This window comes from Psammomys obesus, unplaced genomic scaffold (assembly GCF_907164565.1).
Source record: "Psammomys obesus unplaced genomic scaffold, mPsaObe1.curated_primary_1811, whole genome shotgun sequence".
Lineage (NCBI taxonomy): Eukaryota > Metazoa > Chordata > Mammalia > Rodentia > Muridae > Psammomys > Psammomys obesus.
This window is the reverse complement of record NW_026596095.1, coordinates 6783774-6797599: the sequence shown is the minus strand read 5'-3', so window position 1 is coordinate 6797599 and position 13826 is coordinate 6783774. Positions and strand designations below refer to the sequence as shown.

General features: G+C 37.5%; 1 protein-coding gene across 1 annotated transcript in view; it reads right to left on the bottom strand.

Moving 5' to 3' along the window:
- Dpyd (dihydropyrimidine dehydrogenase) overlaps positions 1-13826 on the bottom strand; it is an 844213-nt gene that overhangs the window by 627890 nt on the left and 202497 nt on the right. Inside the window, 2 exon segments of the mRNA XM_055628041.1 lie at positions 11029-11125; positions 11127-11171. Coding sequence (XP_055484016.1) covers positions 11029-11125; positions 11127-11171 — 142 coding nt within the window.

Genomic DNA, 13826 nt, shown 5'->3' with positions numbered 1-13826 from the left:
TCTTCTTCTTCTTCTTCTTCTTCTTCTTCTTCTTCTTCTTCTTCTTCTTCTTCTTCTTCTTCTTCTTCTTCTCTTCTTCTTCTTCTTCTTCTTCATCTTCTTCTTTTCCCCCTAGGGCTTTTAGGTGAGCCATTAAGTTGCTTGAATGAGATGTTTCTAATATCTTCTTGAAGGCACTTAGTGCTATGAACTTTCCTCTTAGCACCTGCTTTCATTGTGTCCCACAAGTTTGGGTATGTTGTGCCTTCATTTTCATTGAATTCTAGGAAGACTTTAATTTCTTTCTTTATTTCTTCCCTGACTCAACTGTCAGTTAGTAGCGAGTTGTTCAGTTTCCGTGTGTGTATATACTTTTTGCTTTTTTCTGTTGTTGTTGAGGTCCAGCTTTAGTCCATGGTGATCAGGAAGGATACAAGGGATTATTTAAATCTTCTTCAATTAAGACTTTTAAAAATGGATTTCTTTTGCATTTTATTTTAATTTTTATTCTTTGACAATTTCATGTATGAAATGTTTATATTATTGTTATTGTTATTATTATTAATATTATTATTATTATTATTATTATATTCTCCTCCCTATTCACTTTTTTACTCCTCCCTCCATGCCCACATTAGCCTCTCAGTTTCAAGATATGTTTTATATTATACACCACTGAATTCAGTTAGTGCAGCCCCTATGCTCATGATTATAGAGTCATGGAGTACCTGCCAGTGACCAAGCCTCTGAATAAAATGGGCATTTCCTCCCCTAGCAGCAATCAACTGCCAATAGCTCTTCTGTAATGGTTGGGTGGGTGGCTCATGAACTCCTCATCCCTACTTGAATATTGCTCACTTGAACTTGTGGGAATGCAGTGGATTTATTGTGTCCAGAAGGCTTTTGTTATCTTTTTTGAGAGAGTGTCTGATTTTGCACCCCAGGGTTGATTGAAACTCTCTTTATGACTGGGGTTAGTGCCTGCTTCCAACTTGTCTTCTTCCAACTTGTCTTCTTCCAACTCCCAAATGCAGGGACTACGAGCATAGGACAACATGTCAGACTAGTCCAATTATTAAAGAATTAATTTTAAACTTTTCTTGTTAAAGAGAGGACAGAGTTGAACTTTTAAACAACATTAAATAAGCTATGATAATTTAGTGTATTATTAGTTGGGTTCACAGTGTGTCAGAGGGACCTTTATTCAAAGATATATTCTGTTACTTCAAAAAGTTATTTAACACCCCCCCCACACACACACACTGGTAATAGGTCAAATATCTATCAACTATATTGTGAGAATTTAAAAAGAATGTATGGCCAGAACACAGTCAAAAAATGCAGCCAATGAATATATTGTATTTACTTATACAAAACCCTTTATTTGCACTAAAGGCATTTTATCATTTTTCTAAAAACATATTAACTCTTTTAAAAGAAATCTATGGCTTTATGTTCTGCTATGTAAAAAGAGATGCTTTTAATATATTGAAAAGTAAAAAGACTAAGGTAAAAAATGATTACATATTATTTACTTTGAAATATTATATTTTAGCAATAATCATCCTATAGATAAAATACAATCATTAAGAATTAGAGAGAGCTAGGTGTGGTGATGCATGCCTTTAATCCCAGCACTCAGGGAGGCAAAGGCAAGTGGCACTCTCTTTGTTGAAGCCAGCCTGGTCTACGAGTCCAGGGTAGCCAAGGCTACAAACTCTGTCTCCAGAAAAAAAAAAAAAAAGAAAAAGAAAAAGAAACTGTCATGTAAAGTTTTGTATGAAATAAAAGAAAATATAAAAACACACAGGAGAAACTTGAGTACCCAATGAAGCAACTCCTCCTTAAATATGACTTTATTCCTATAAATTACTGAGACACAGGCATGATTTTGAATCATTACCCAAATATCAATGTTTTACTCTTCAAAATTAACTTCATGAATTGAAAGTTGGATCCACAGTTGATCTCATTCACACAAGCAGAGTGAACATCTGCTAAGTCCCTGTCACGGGAATGTCGCTGTGGTGGGCAGGGTGTGAACAGAGCCTCTGAAGTGCAGTGCTCCTCCCATCTGCACACCAGGTGGCATTGCATGGCTGATCAGAGCATGAAAACACACATCAGGATTCCTTTCGTATTTTTGCATATAATATTTTTCATTTAATCTATGAGAATTTCATAAATGTGTACAACTGTTATTATTAATATTATGTATATAAAAATTGTTTTTTGTCTGTTGAACTGAGAACACAATTATACTGGCTGTTCCTTGCACAATTTAGAAACAAGATCTGGAGTAAATTTAATTTGATATAAATTTTAATTATATTGCATTCAACATTGCTCAGGGGACGGATCTTACTGAGGCAATGAGGTAAGAAAACAAAAAGACAAACATATACAAATAACCTGAGATTGAGCGGGATAGTTCTCTGAAAGAAATTACATGATCAGAGAAGCTTGATGTGTTCAACGTCCTTGAACCGAGAAGAGGCTTTATCATATATAGCTAAACAAGGAGGCAGCATTATTACATGCGGGTAAAGAAAAAAAGAAGCAGAGCTTATGGTACACCATTCCTAGATCAAGGAGATAGATTCAGATGGTCTTAGTGTGAGCAGTCTCTGTAAACCAGCGGTCTACAGGACAATACTGTCAAGAGGGAGAAGGCTACTGTGGATTGCTTTCAGTATACATTATCGTCATTTACACCCGAACCACATGAAGGACTTCGCCAATATTCTGAGCCTCCCTTAGGGGAAGGCTTCGCCATTCCCTATAGGTCTGAGGCTAGTGTCCTGGACCCAGCCACGCCCATGTCAACAGTACACATTCACTCAGGACTGCACTAACTCAGTGCTTCTTATAGGGCCTCTACAGGTTGCCACTTTGAACTCTGTGTGCCAGGGGCATCACTCTCTCTCTTTTAAAATTAATTAATTAATTTTTCTCTTTCTTTCTTCTTTTCATTTATATATTTTTTTAATTTATTACAATATATTCACCTTGTATCCCAGCTGTAGCCCCCCTCCCTCATGCTCTCCCAATCCCACCCTCCTTCTCTCTTCTCCTCCTATGCTCCAATTGTACTGATAAGGGAGATCCTCTCATCCGAGTCTATCATGTCTCAACAGGAGTGGCTGCACTGTCTTCCTCTGTGGCCTGGCAAGGCTGCTTCCCCCTCAGGGAGAGGTGATCAAAAAGCCAGCCACTAAGTTCATGTCACAGACAGTCCCTCTTCCCTTTACTTGGACACCCACTTGGACACTGAGCTGCCATGAGCTACATCTGTGCAGAGGTTCTAGGATATCTACATGCATGGTCCTTGGTTGGAGTACCAGACTCAGAAAAGACCCCTGGGCCCAGTTTTTGTTTGTTTGTTTGTTTGTTTGTTTGTTTGGGGGGTTCTGTTGCTCTCCTTGAGGAACTCCTGTCCCTTCCAGGTCTTTCATCTCCCCTTCTTTCATAAGATTCCCTGAACTCTGCCCAAAGTTTGGCTATGAGTCTCAGCATCTGCTTCAAGGAACAACTCTTAAGAAAGTGTCTTGCCTTAGAAAATATGGTTACAAGGCACTTAAAACAAAAGGTGTGTTTGTATAATAAAATTTAATAGCAAATTTTATCTTGTTAATTAAAGACAGTGTAGCCTAATTTTACAGGTAATAATTAATAACAGAAATTACCCTGAAGTTTCATATTTCTACATTACAGAAACATGGCATAAAGAAACAAAACACACCTGAAATAAAATTCACTTTCCTTCAATTGGCATCAATCACTTGCCAGTTCTATAGGGTTTTTTTTTTTTTTTTGCCTCTCACTCTTCATTTTATATACAATGTTGCTCTTTATTTTCCCAAATCTTACATAATAATAATTAGCAAAATCTAAAATAAGTGTAACAGTGCTTCTTTTAGTGAGAGAATAGCTATGGAGTAGCACAGTTTGTAGCTTCAATCTGAAAATCGCTATGCATACTTCACAGACATTCAATGAAGCCTGGAATTCTTCACAGGCAGATTCACTGAACTGGAGTTGTAAACTAGTGTTCTTAATGTTTCAGGGACAACACATACTGCTTCAGTGACTTCTTTAATATCTTTGTCACCCTCCAACATCAGCATGAGATTTCTAGAGGACAGCTCATATCAACTGTATTTACAAAATAATGACTATATTTACAAAAAATAATCACAGCCTATTTCAGAGAATACATGCTTTTGTCCCATTAAAATCCATATATTGAGGTTGTTAAATTGAAGTTTATATTGAGGAAGAGGGTGTTTGGATTTGGATTCACTTTAGGTAATCATAAATTTAGAGTCTTCTGGTTTGAAATTAAAATGTATTTAACAACAACAACAACAAAAAGATGTTTCTTAAAAAGAGAACATTTAGACAAACCAAGGAAAAGCTACACAAGCTCATAACCACCTGAAAGCCAGGAAGGGGCCCCCACCAGAACCCCAATATGTTCACACATGATCTCACCCTTCCAGTTTCTAGACAGTAAGAACATTTATGTGTGCTGCTAGCACCATATAGTCTGAGGTGTTAGGCCAGAGCAGCACTAGCTGATGCTAATTGCGCTCACAATACATAATCAGTAAGTTACCCTCCAAGATTCAAATAGTCATGTTCTCTTCAAAATGCAACCAGTATCCTAGTAAGTGGGAAAAAAGTTACTTACTTCCATGATACTCTAATCTTATCAATTGATTTATAATAATAATTCATTAAGACACTGGAAAGAGTAGAAGAAAATTAATTCTTAGATAATTAAAACATCATTTTCTCCCTCTTTAGTAAGGAACTACTGTAAGAAAAATGTATCCCTTATAAAACATACTTGGATTAATGTAACAGAAATCCCTATCTCTATTCGGGGAAAATATTAAATATTTTTATCATGTAAAGATGATAAAAATGTCGAGGAGAGGGAACAGGATGGGTGAGGGAGTGCAGAGGGAAAAGGGTTGGGATCTGATGTGGGGAACACTGGGGATGGGGGAAAAAGACAGAGGGGAAAAGAAAAACCATGACCTGGGGCATCTCTGCGACAGGCTACAGGTCTACGGACAGGGTAGGCTCCTAGGAGGATTTGGGGGTGACTCTAGCGGAGACCCCTACAAGCAGGGGGACATGGAGGCCACCTTCTAACCAAGAAGGGCTCCAAGTAGAGGGGGCGAACATCAAACCACCTACAAAAACTTTGACCCAAAATTTTTCCTGCCTACAAGATGGACAGGGATAAAGATAAAGGGACTGCCCAATTAATGCTTGACCACACCATGGGAGAGAGCCAACCACTGATGCTATTAAGAACATTCTGCTATGCCTTCATACAGGAGCCTAGCCTAGCCTAGCTGTATGTTGAGAGGCTCCACCCATCAGTGGCTCAAAACAGATGCTGAGACTCACAGCCAAACATAGCCCATGGGCTGAGAACAGGGAACCTTGTGGAAGAGAGGGAGGAAGGATAGAAGGACCCAACAGGGTATCCAAAAGAAGACCAACAGAGCCTACTAACCTGAGCGCAAGGAGGCTTTTTGGAAATTGAAAAACCACCCAAGGACTATGCATATACTGGCCCTAGGCCCTCCACATATGTGTGCAAGATGGACAGCTTGGTATTCATGCGTGTTCCTAGCAAACGGAGTGGGGTGAGGGCTGTATCTGACATGGACTCTCTTGCCTGTTTTTGTGATCACTTCCGCCTGGTGGGGCTGCCTTGCCAGGACACTGTGGTAGAGTTTGCTCTCAGGTCCAATGTGGCACGATGTGTTGGGATGTGTAGGTGAGTTGGGGGGAAGGAATCTCTTTTTCTGAGGGTAAGAGGGGGATATGGGGAAGAAAAAAAAGGAGGTTGAAACCTGGAGAAGAGAATGGAGAGGGTTACGATTAGGATGTAAAGTGATTAAATAAATCTAAAAGAAGGAAAATATTATCTATATTTTTCATTACTTTAAATAAAATAACATAAGAGACTATTTTAGAGGAAACATTTATTTTAATTAATTAATGACCAAGTGAATATATGTTTACCATGGGCAATATTTAAAAGTTTCCGCCCACAAGTAAAGCCGATATCATAAAAATGTTTTTCCTTTTAACTTCAATTTTTTAAATTTATTTTTTATAAGGGAGCACATATGTTTGTAGGTAATAGAACTGTTTGTGTGAATTTATTTTCTTTTTTCATTATGTGGGGCCCAGGAAACTCAAGTTATCACATTGCCCTTATCCACTGATCAAATTTACCAGCTCTTAAAACAATTTTCTTATGTAAAATAGAATGATTAACTAAACCTCTACAAGTACATAAACCCACCTTAAAATTTAACCCCAAATATTAAAAACAAATAGAATAATAGTGTAATTCTAGATGCCATGATAAGGAATAGATAAAGCAATTACATAAAAATCAGATCCAATAAACTTGTCTTTGAATTTGAGAGGGAGGAAAATGGAGGGAGGGGAGAGAAAGAGAGAAACAAAAACAGAGAGGAAAAGGAAAATGAGTGAACTTTAAATAGTTAAATGGTAATATCTCAAACCTTATCAGGAAATTATAACATTCTTACGTCTTCTTTTTCTCTAAGTTGTCTCAAAAATTTCAGCTCTCAAAATTATTTTTGATGCATTGTAAGAAGAGTATGATGAAAATGTTAAGTATCAAAATGAAGTAAAACCCTATTCGTAAGTTTTTAGTAGAAAATAGATAAGGTTTTAGTAGAAAATAGATAAGCACATGTAACCAAAAGTAATAAAATGGAGTCTGAATTTCTTTCTATAAATATAATGGAGTATTTCATTATGTATGAATATGGAAAAACATTTGCTTGAGTGGATCAGCATGAGACTCTCACGAAGGATGTCTTCCATGACAGGAAAATTATTGAAGTATTGATATTAGCATCAAGAAAGAGATTGAAGGGTTTTCTTAGTAAAGAAAAGTATATACACAGAATACTGGGGAAATACCCTCTTAGAAAGATGACTAGATATGAAATAGTGGGTAAGGTCTGCAAATGGTAACTTTAAAAGGTTACATTCACAAAGCTATCGCAGTCCGATGACAGTCCTTCTGACCTTTAGTGTCTAAAGTGAGTGACAATGTGTGTGAGGCAATCACTTGAGAACACACAATGGCGCTAAATAGAGAAGAACATCATGAGGACAAGGGTTACTCATGATCTTTGACTCTGACACTCAAAATATAAGAATCAACACCAACTGTGTGAACTTGGAATCAGTTACAAGGAGATTTTGCCATCTTCAAAACAAATTTATCTGGAGCCAGCAACAAAGATGAGCAGGTAAGGGCACTTGAGTCAAGCCTGATGATCTACATTCGATACTTATAGGGTGGAAAGAACCTTCTGACCCTCAGAAAACCTAGCCTTCACAGGTGTTCACACATGTACAGACATGCCCACGAAATGCATAAAAATGCGACTGAAAAATTGAAAAAATAATTAACTTCCTTGGCAATCCCAGGATGTAGGCTAAACCACACAAGGCTGACTCATGTGAGTGTTTCTAAAGGAACACTATGAAAAGTTTTCTGAGAATCTGTATTACTTTCTCCGATTTTCATAAGGTGGCCATCCTACCACCTGCTTTTGAAGATTAATATGTGCTTTCTATAGATATGTTAATATGATCAAAGAATAATTGCCCTACATCTCTTTTATCCCCTCTGGGGCTTTTCATGAACTCATTAACAGATGATTTAATGAACTCTCAGCTGGAATTCCTTTTCCCTCATTTTCAAATTCTTGGGAGCCATCTCACAATTATATGAGAGTACTTACAAGTGATACTAGATTAAACAATATTACAAATTAAAAAAAAAGTAATATTCGCAGCAACCTATCCATGCCTTTTGCCTACAATTAAATCAGGTTTATTATTTTAAATAATGTATTCATAATTGTGGATACTGAGTATTTAACCAGTTTTTATCTGGGAGGCAGAAGTAAAGTGGGTGGTCTAAAAGTTTATTGCATTTTCTTCTAAATAAATAGAAAGCATACATGATTATCTACAATTTAGAAATTCCTGATTAAGAAACTAATTAAGAATAACTTTTGCAGAGAAGAATTCTGGCTGTTAGAAGGCACAAGAGAGTTAAGTAAAGGCCACAGAACAGCAAATTTAATACCACAGTTTCTCAATGGATTTTCTTAATTGTAATTATCTCTTCCTCGGCTGTTGCAATACTTGGTAATCTTCACATTATAAAATATTCTTCTCTTTTAGTAACTGAATGAAACAAAATAACGCAATTGGTGGTAACAAATTGGTGAAACTAAGCATGAAATCTAATTTTTCAAGATTATATCATGTTCAACGGCCTTAAGTGTGATGTCACAGTGCAGGCAGGTGTCCTTAGAACATGCTGGCTTTCAATCTTGGTTCTAGGTTAGGCCACAGAGGAGGACTTTGCAGCCAGCCCTGAAGATACCTGATAAAACAGGGTCAAATGAAAGGGGAGGAGGTCCTCCCCAATCAGTGGACTTGGAAAGGGGCAGGGAGGAGACCAGGGAGGGAGTGTGGGGTTGGGGAGGGAATGAGGGAGCGGGATACAGCTGGGACACAGAGTTAACAAAATGTAACTAAAAAGAAAAATAAAATTAAAAAAAATAAAATAAAATAAAATAAATTAAAAAATAGAAAAGCTTTATAATCTTGAACAATGACATTTGCTCATTTATTTTTACCTTTCCTATAAAATTGATTTTCCATGATTAGTGGCTACTTGTTTTGCTGTTGGAATTTTTGGAGTTTGCTGTTGCTGTTTTTTGTTTGTTGTTTGTTTGTTTCTTTTCTTTTCTTAAAGTTAACTTGGTTTTCCACAAGGACCAAATATATCTGGGCACAGGGGTTTTTCCCGAAACTGTTTCTCCAACGAAGGACCATGTATGGATATAACTTAGAACCTTTACTTGGACGAAGCCCGTGGTAGTTCAGTAACCAATTGGTTTTCCATGGTAAGGGGAACAGGGACTATCTCTGACAGGAACTCAGTGACTGGCTCTTTGACCTCCTGAGCTCCAAGGGAGGAACAGTTCTGCTAGGCCATGGAGGAGGATTTTGCAGCCAGCCCTGAAGATACCTGATAAAACAGGGCCAGATGAAAGGGGAGGAGGTCCTCCCCAACCAGTGGACTTGGAAAGGGGCGGGAGGAGATGAGGAAGGGAGGGTAGGATTGGAAGGGAATAAGGGAGCGGGATACAGCTGGGATACAGAGTTAATAAAATGTAACTAATAATAATAAACAATAAAAAATTATGAATAAAAAAACAAAAACAAAACAAAACAAAATGCTAATCACCCACCTCCATGGTCACATCAAAAGTTTACAGATTGGATTATATTTCAGATAAAGCCTGGAGTGCCAGTAATGTGACAGTGGGAAAGGGCAATTCCAGCACTGTGAATGCAGCTCTTCCTACTGGCTCACTCCGTTATGATTGTAATACCAACCGTATGACAAGTGAAATTGAAACATCATGGGTTTTACTTGTTCTGGAATGCATAAAAATCACTAACACTTTAAAATGTTCTAGACTTTATTGTGGTAAATTGTTAACTTATTTTCAATAAACTTAAATAATTTTTAGAGGCCCGTCTATGTCTGAGGCACTTTATGGGGCTTTCTTCTTTTCTTTTTCTTTTTGTTTGTTTGTTTTTGGTGATAGAAAGCACACCTGGGAAACTCAGTGGTGAATGTTAATGTTACTTGATATCATCAAAAGACACTATTCTTCTACAAATCTTCCACTTGTCATGGACCAAGAATTTGTGACCGTAAAGAGGCAGAAAGCAGCAAAAGCTCTTATAGATCCAATATTTCTGGGATCATAGACTATACTTTACAGGTCTTTATGCTATCTCTTTACTTTCAGTAAAACTATGAAGTTGAAAAGCAGGTCTAAATAAAAAATCTGTTTGAAAGGAAAACCTAGGAAGAATATCAGATCTTCCCCCTTTCCCAGTAATAGTATACTGACTGGTCACAATAGTCAATGAAAACGATATAGAAAAATATTGATGACAATGGTACTTACAAGTTCTGAAAAGAAGTCCGATACTACAGGATGATGGCAGCTTTACTCCCTTCTCTGTGATTTATTTTTATCTAAATAATCTAAATACAAACTTGGATATGGTACCAGTGCTCTAGGTAAAGTAATTAGTGTCATTCAAATGAGCAAAATCTCTTGAGTAAAGAATCATTAATAGTGATTGCACTTGACAAACACAATGAGGCCTCGACCTTTATACCATATGAGCACTGCCACACATGCAATGACCCAAAGATATAAGGGAAGTTTGCCTCTGCGCAGACTTAATACTCAGGTATTCACAGATTGTCGACTGCGAAGGAGATGGGCTGAAGCACAGAAGGGTGGGGCTGACTAGAAAAACTAACAATTTAATATGCTCAGTTCACAACTCAGAATTTTCCAGAGTACAATATGGAATATGGAAAACTTCTTGAAACAAGGATGAAATTTAATCAATCATTTGTTTCTGGTCTCTCAGTGAATAAGAAGTGGAGGAAAATTGTTTGAAAATTCAATATTTTACTTTCATTTACATTCAATGTTTACACTGAATGAGTACTTCTGAAAAGATTTGGAGACTTCATAAAATGACTGCGGAATAATGCCACCTTGTATTTCGTTATTAAATCAAAGGTATTGCCATCAAAAGAAAGCTACAGCATTCCTCCAGACTGACAGCACACGGAGGGCATTCTTCACCTTACAACCTACCTATGGTGTTCCCAGTGCAAAGAGAGGCCTAGAGGAGAAATAGCTCTTACCAAAGCCTGATTTCGATACACATGAAGTAGTGTAACCATGCAAGTAAACACAGGATACATGTGTGTCTAGTCATTACAGTGGGCCCATCCATGGAAGATACAGTTTCCCTCAGGAAAATGTCTAAAAGTATTTATTCTACCAGATACTATCAGGAAAAAAAAAATCACAAAAAGTTACATAAAAAAATATTTAGAAACAAGCCACTCACCTATTCCAATGAAAGCAGCTTTGTAGCCATTTTCTTTCAAAGTACTAAGAGTCATTCCATCTGTAGAAAGGCTTTTACCACAAATTATCTGTAAGAAACAGTATTTTGAGTAATGGTATTTTATATCAGTTGATTAATGAAAACTAAATATTTAACATATAATCCAAGAAATGACTATAAAAGTTTTAATGAACAGATTTGTTTAATGAAATTAGTAAATAATTAGAACATTAACACATTTCTACATTTGTTTAGGGACAAATGTAGAAAAGACAGTGTAATTAAAATCAAGCTAGTAAGAAAAAGGACGACACCACGACCCAGTATTCAGCTCCTAGACCTATGCTCAAAGGATTCTATATTCCACCATGGAGAGGTTTATGCATCCCTGTGCAAGGAAACAGACAAAGCCACAATGCCATCAACAGACAGCTATATTAAGTAGGAGAGCCCAGGCACCAAAAGACAAATACAGTATGTTTGTCTTCACCCTCAGATAATAGCTGCATGCATATGTTAGGAGAGTGAGTTTTGGTAGAAACCAAGAAATAAGATATGATCTCATAACCATAAAAATATAAAAAGTTTTGTTTTGATTTTTCTTTCCTATTTTGCCTTCTTCCTTCGTTCCTTCGTTCCTTCCTTCCTTCCCTCCTTCCTTCCTTTCTTTCCAAAAAATGAAGTAAGAACAGAATGTTTACACTGTAAATTATGCTAAAAAAGAATGTGATGAGCTTTTTTTATTGTGGTTCAGATAATAAAGATTCACTCCAGCCATAGTAAAAATCTGAAACTGCAGGGTATTTTTTTTTAATTTTTAAGTCATTTTTATTTTATGTGTTTAAGTCATTTTTATTTTATGTGCATTGGTGTTTTGCCTGCATGTAAGTTTGTGGGAGGGTGGTAGATCCTCTGGTATTAGATTTGCAGACAGTTGTTATCTGCCATGTTGGTGTTGGGAATTGAACCCGGGTCCTCAGGAAGAACAGCCAGGGCTCTTAACCTCTGGGCCATCTCTCCAGTCCCCTACTGTAGGGTATGTCAATGAAGTCTTTAAAAAGTGTAAGGTATCCACAAGGGATATTGTTCATGGATTATGAAAAAAACAAAGGGACAGAGTAATCACTCTGACTGCAAGTTGCAGTCTTTTGGCTGGTCTCAAACAAGATCCAATTAAAATATTATTATACTTATTTTTGGAAAGCAGCTAGGTGAGGGGCCCATGTACAGAGGTCAGAGGGTAACTTGCAGGAGGCAGTCTCCTCCTTGGCTATGTGGGGCCTGGAAACTGAACCCAAGTTGTCAGGTTTCAATGGTGAGTGCCATTAACCACTGAGCCATCTCTGTGATCCATGAATCAATTTCCAGGTTTAAATCTGCTGAACAAGAGCGACACCATGCTCCTACGTAGAACTCTGCAATATCCTACATATACTACAATAATTACCCTGGTTCTCCATAGGGAATGAAGGCCATTTACCCAAGCAACTGTGCACAAGGGAAATAGGGATAATCAGACATTTCAAGGACTATTAGGCACATGATCTTTATTGACATTGATACCTGGAGACACAAAGTAGGGACCTATGTTAAAGGTAAAATGGAGCCTGACTAACATCTGGGTCCCAGTAGACCATCAGAGACACTGACCCTGTCAGTGAGCATTCTCCTTCTCTCCAAACACATAATTGAAATTGTTACACTTGTCAGTTAAGTAATCCTCAACTGTATCTCTGTTCTGTGCAGTAAGATCTGAAATAGCTATCACAGCTGGGTAGTCTACATGCAAATATCAGAGACATTACTGGGACAGTTTCTCTAGTAGCACCTCATGTCCAGTGTGTAGGTGGGATGCGAAGAGATGGTAGTGGTTCCCATCAAATCTCCCTTGGCTTCAGCAGCTCTGCCCCTTGCTAAGATTAGATGGTTCCCACAGGATGAATGTAAGCTATTGCAAGCTTACAGAGAGTATAGCCCTGGCTGGACTCTCTGTAACAGATGTGGTGTAATTGCTGAAGCAAATTGATAAGGCCTAGTAGACCCTGAATGTGGCCATTGATTTTATAAATGGAGACTTATCCTACTCCACTTCAAAAAGGAATCTGAAACAGTTAATACTCAGCAAGTGTTATAGTTTACCTGTCAGGAATGTCAACCTCAGTAACAATATTTGTATTACAAAGAATTCTGACTTCCTGTATATCCTGAGAGTGACCCACTCTAAGATGACACTGCAGGCTGGGCAGCATACACAGGAAATGGACAGTATGCTGACTCCAAGGTTCCCAATCTGCAGAAGGTGGACTTCGAACTCATGACTATGGACTAGCCACTTGAGAGAAGTTTAGCTTTGAAGTCATGACTGTGGACTTGCCATTTGAGGAAAGTTTAGCAAGCTTGGTTGTTACATATGAGCCAATGTATCTGCACCCAGCAAGAAAGACAGAGAACTGCAAGTCCAATCCCTCCTCACAGAGAAAAACAAGCAGAAAGCCTAGCAAGTTACCTTGGGATTTGACAGCATCATATTCCTGACAGATAAAGTCTCTATTATGAGTCATAAAAGAACTGTATGTATCAATGAAAGAGTCATGACTACAGCTAGCATGCACACACAGCCAAGAGCAGAACTCTCAAATATATTGCAATCTATAACACATTTTCTCTTAAAAGAAGCCTGTACCACATTTTTTTAAACTCTGAATTATATAATAAACTACTTTTTGTTTTGTAGGTTTAATAATAAAAATTTTGGTTGAGTGTCAGTCTCAGAAAAGACCCTGTGCCCAGATATATTT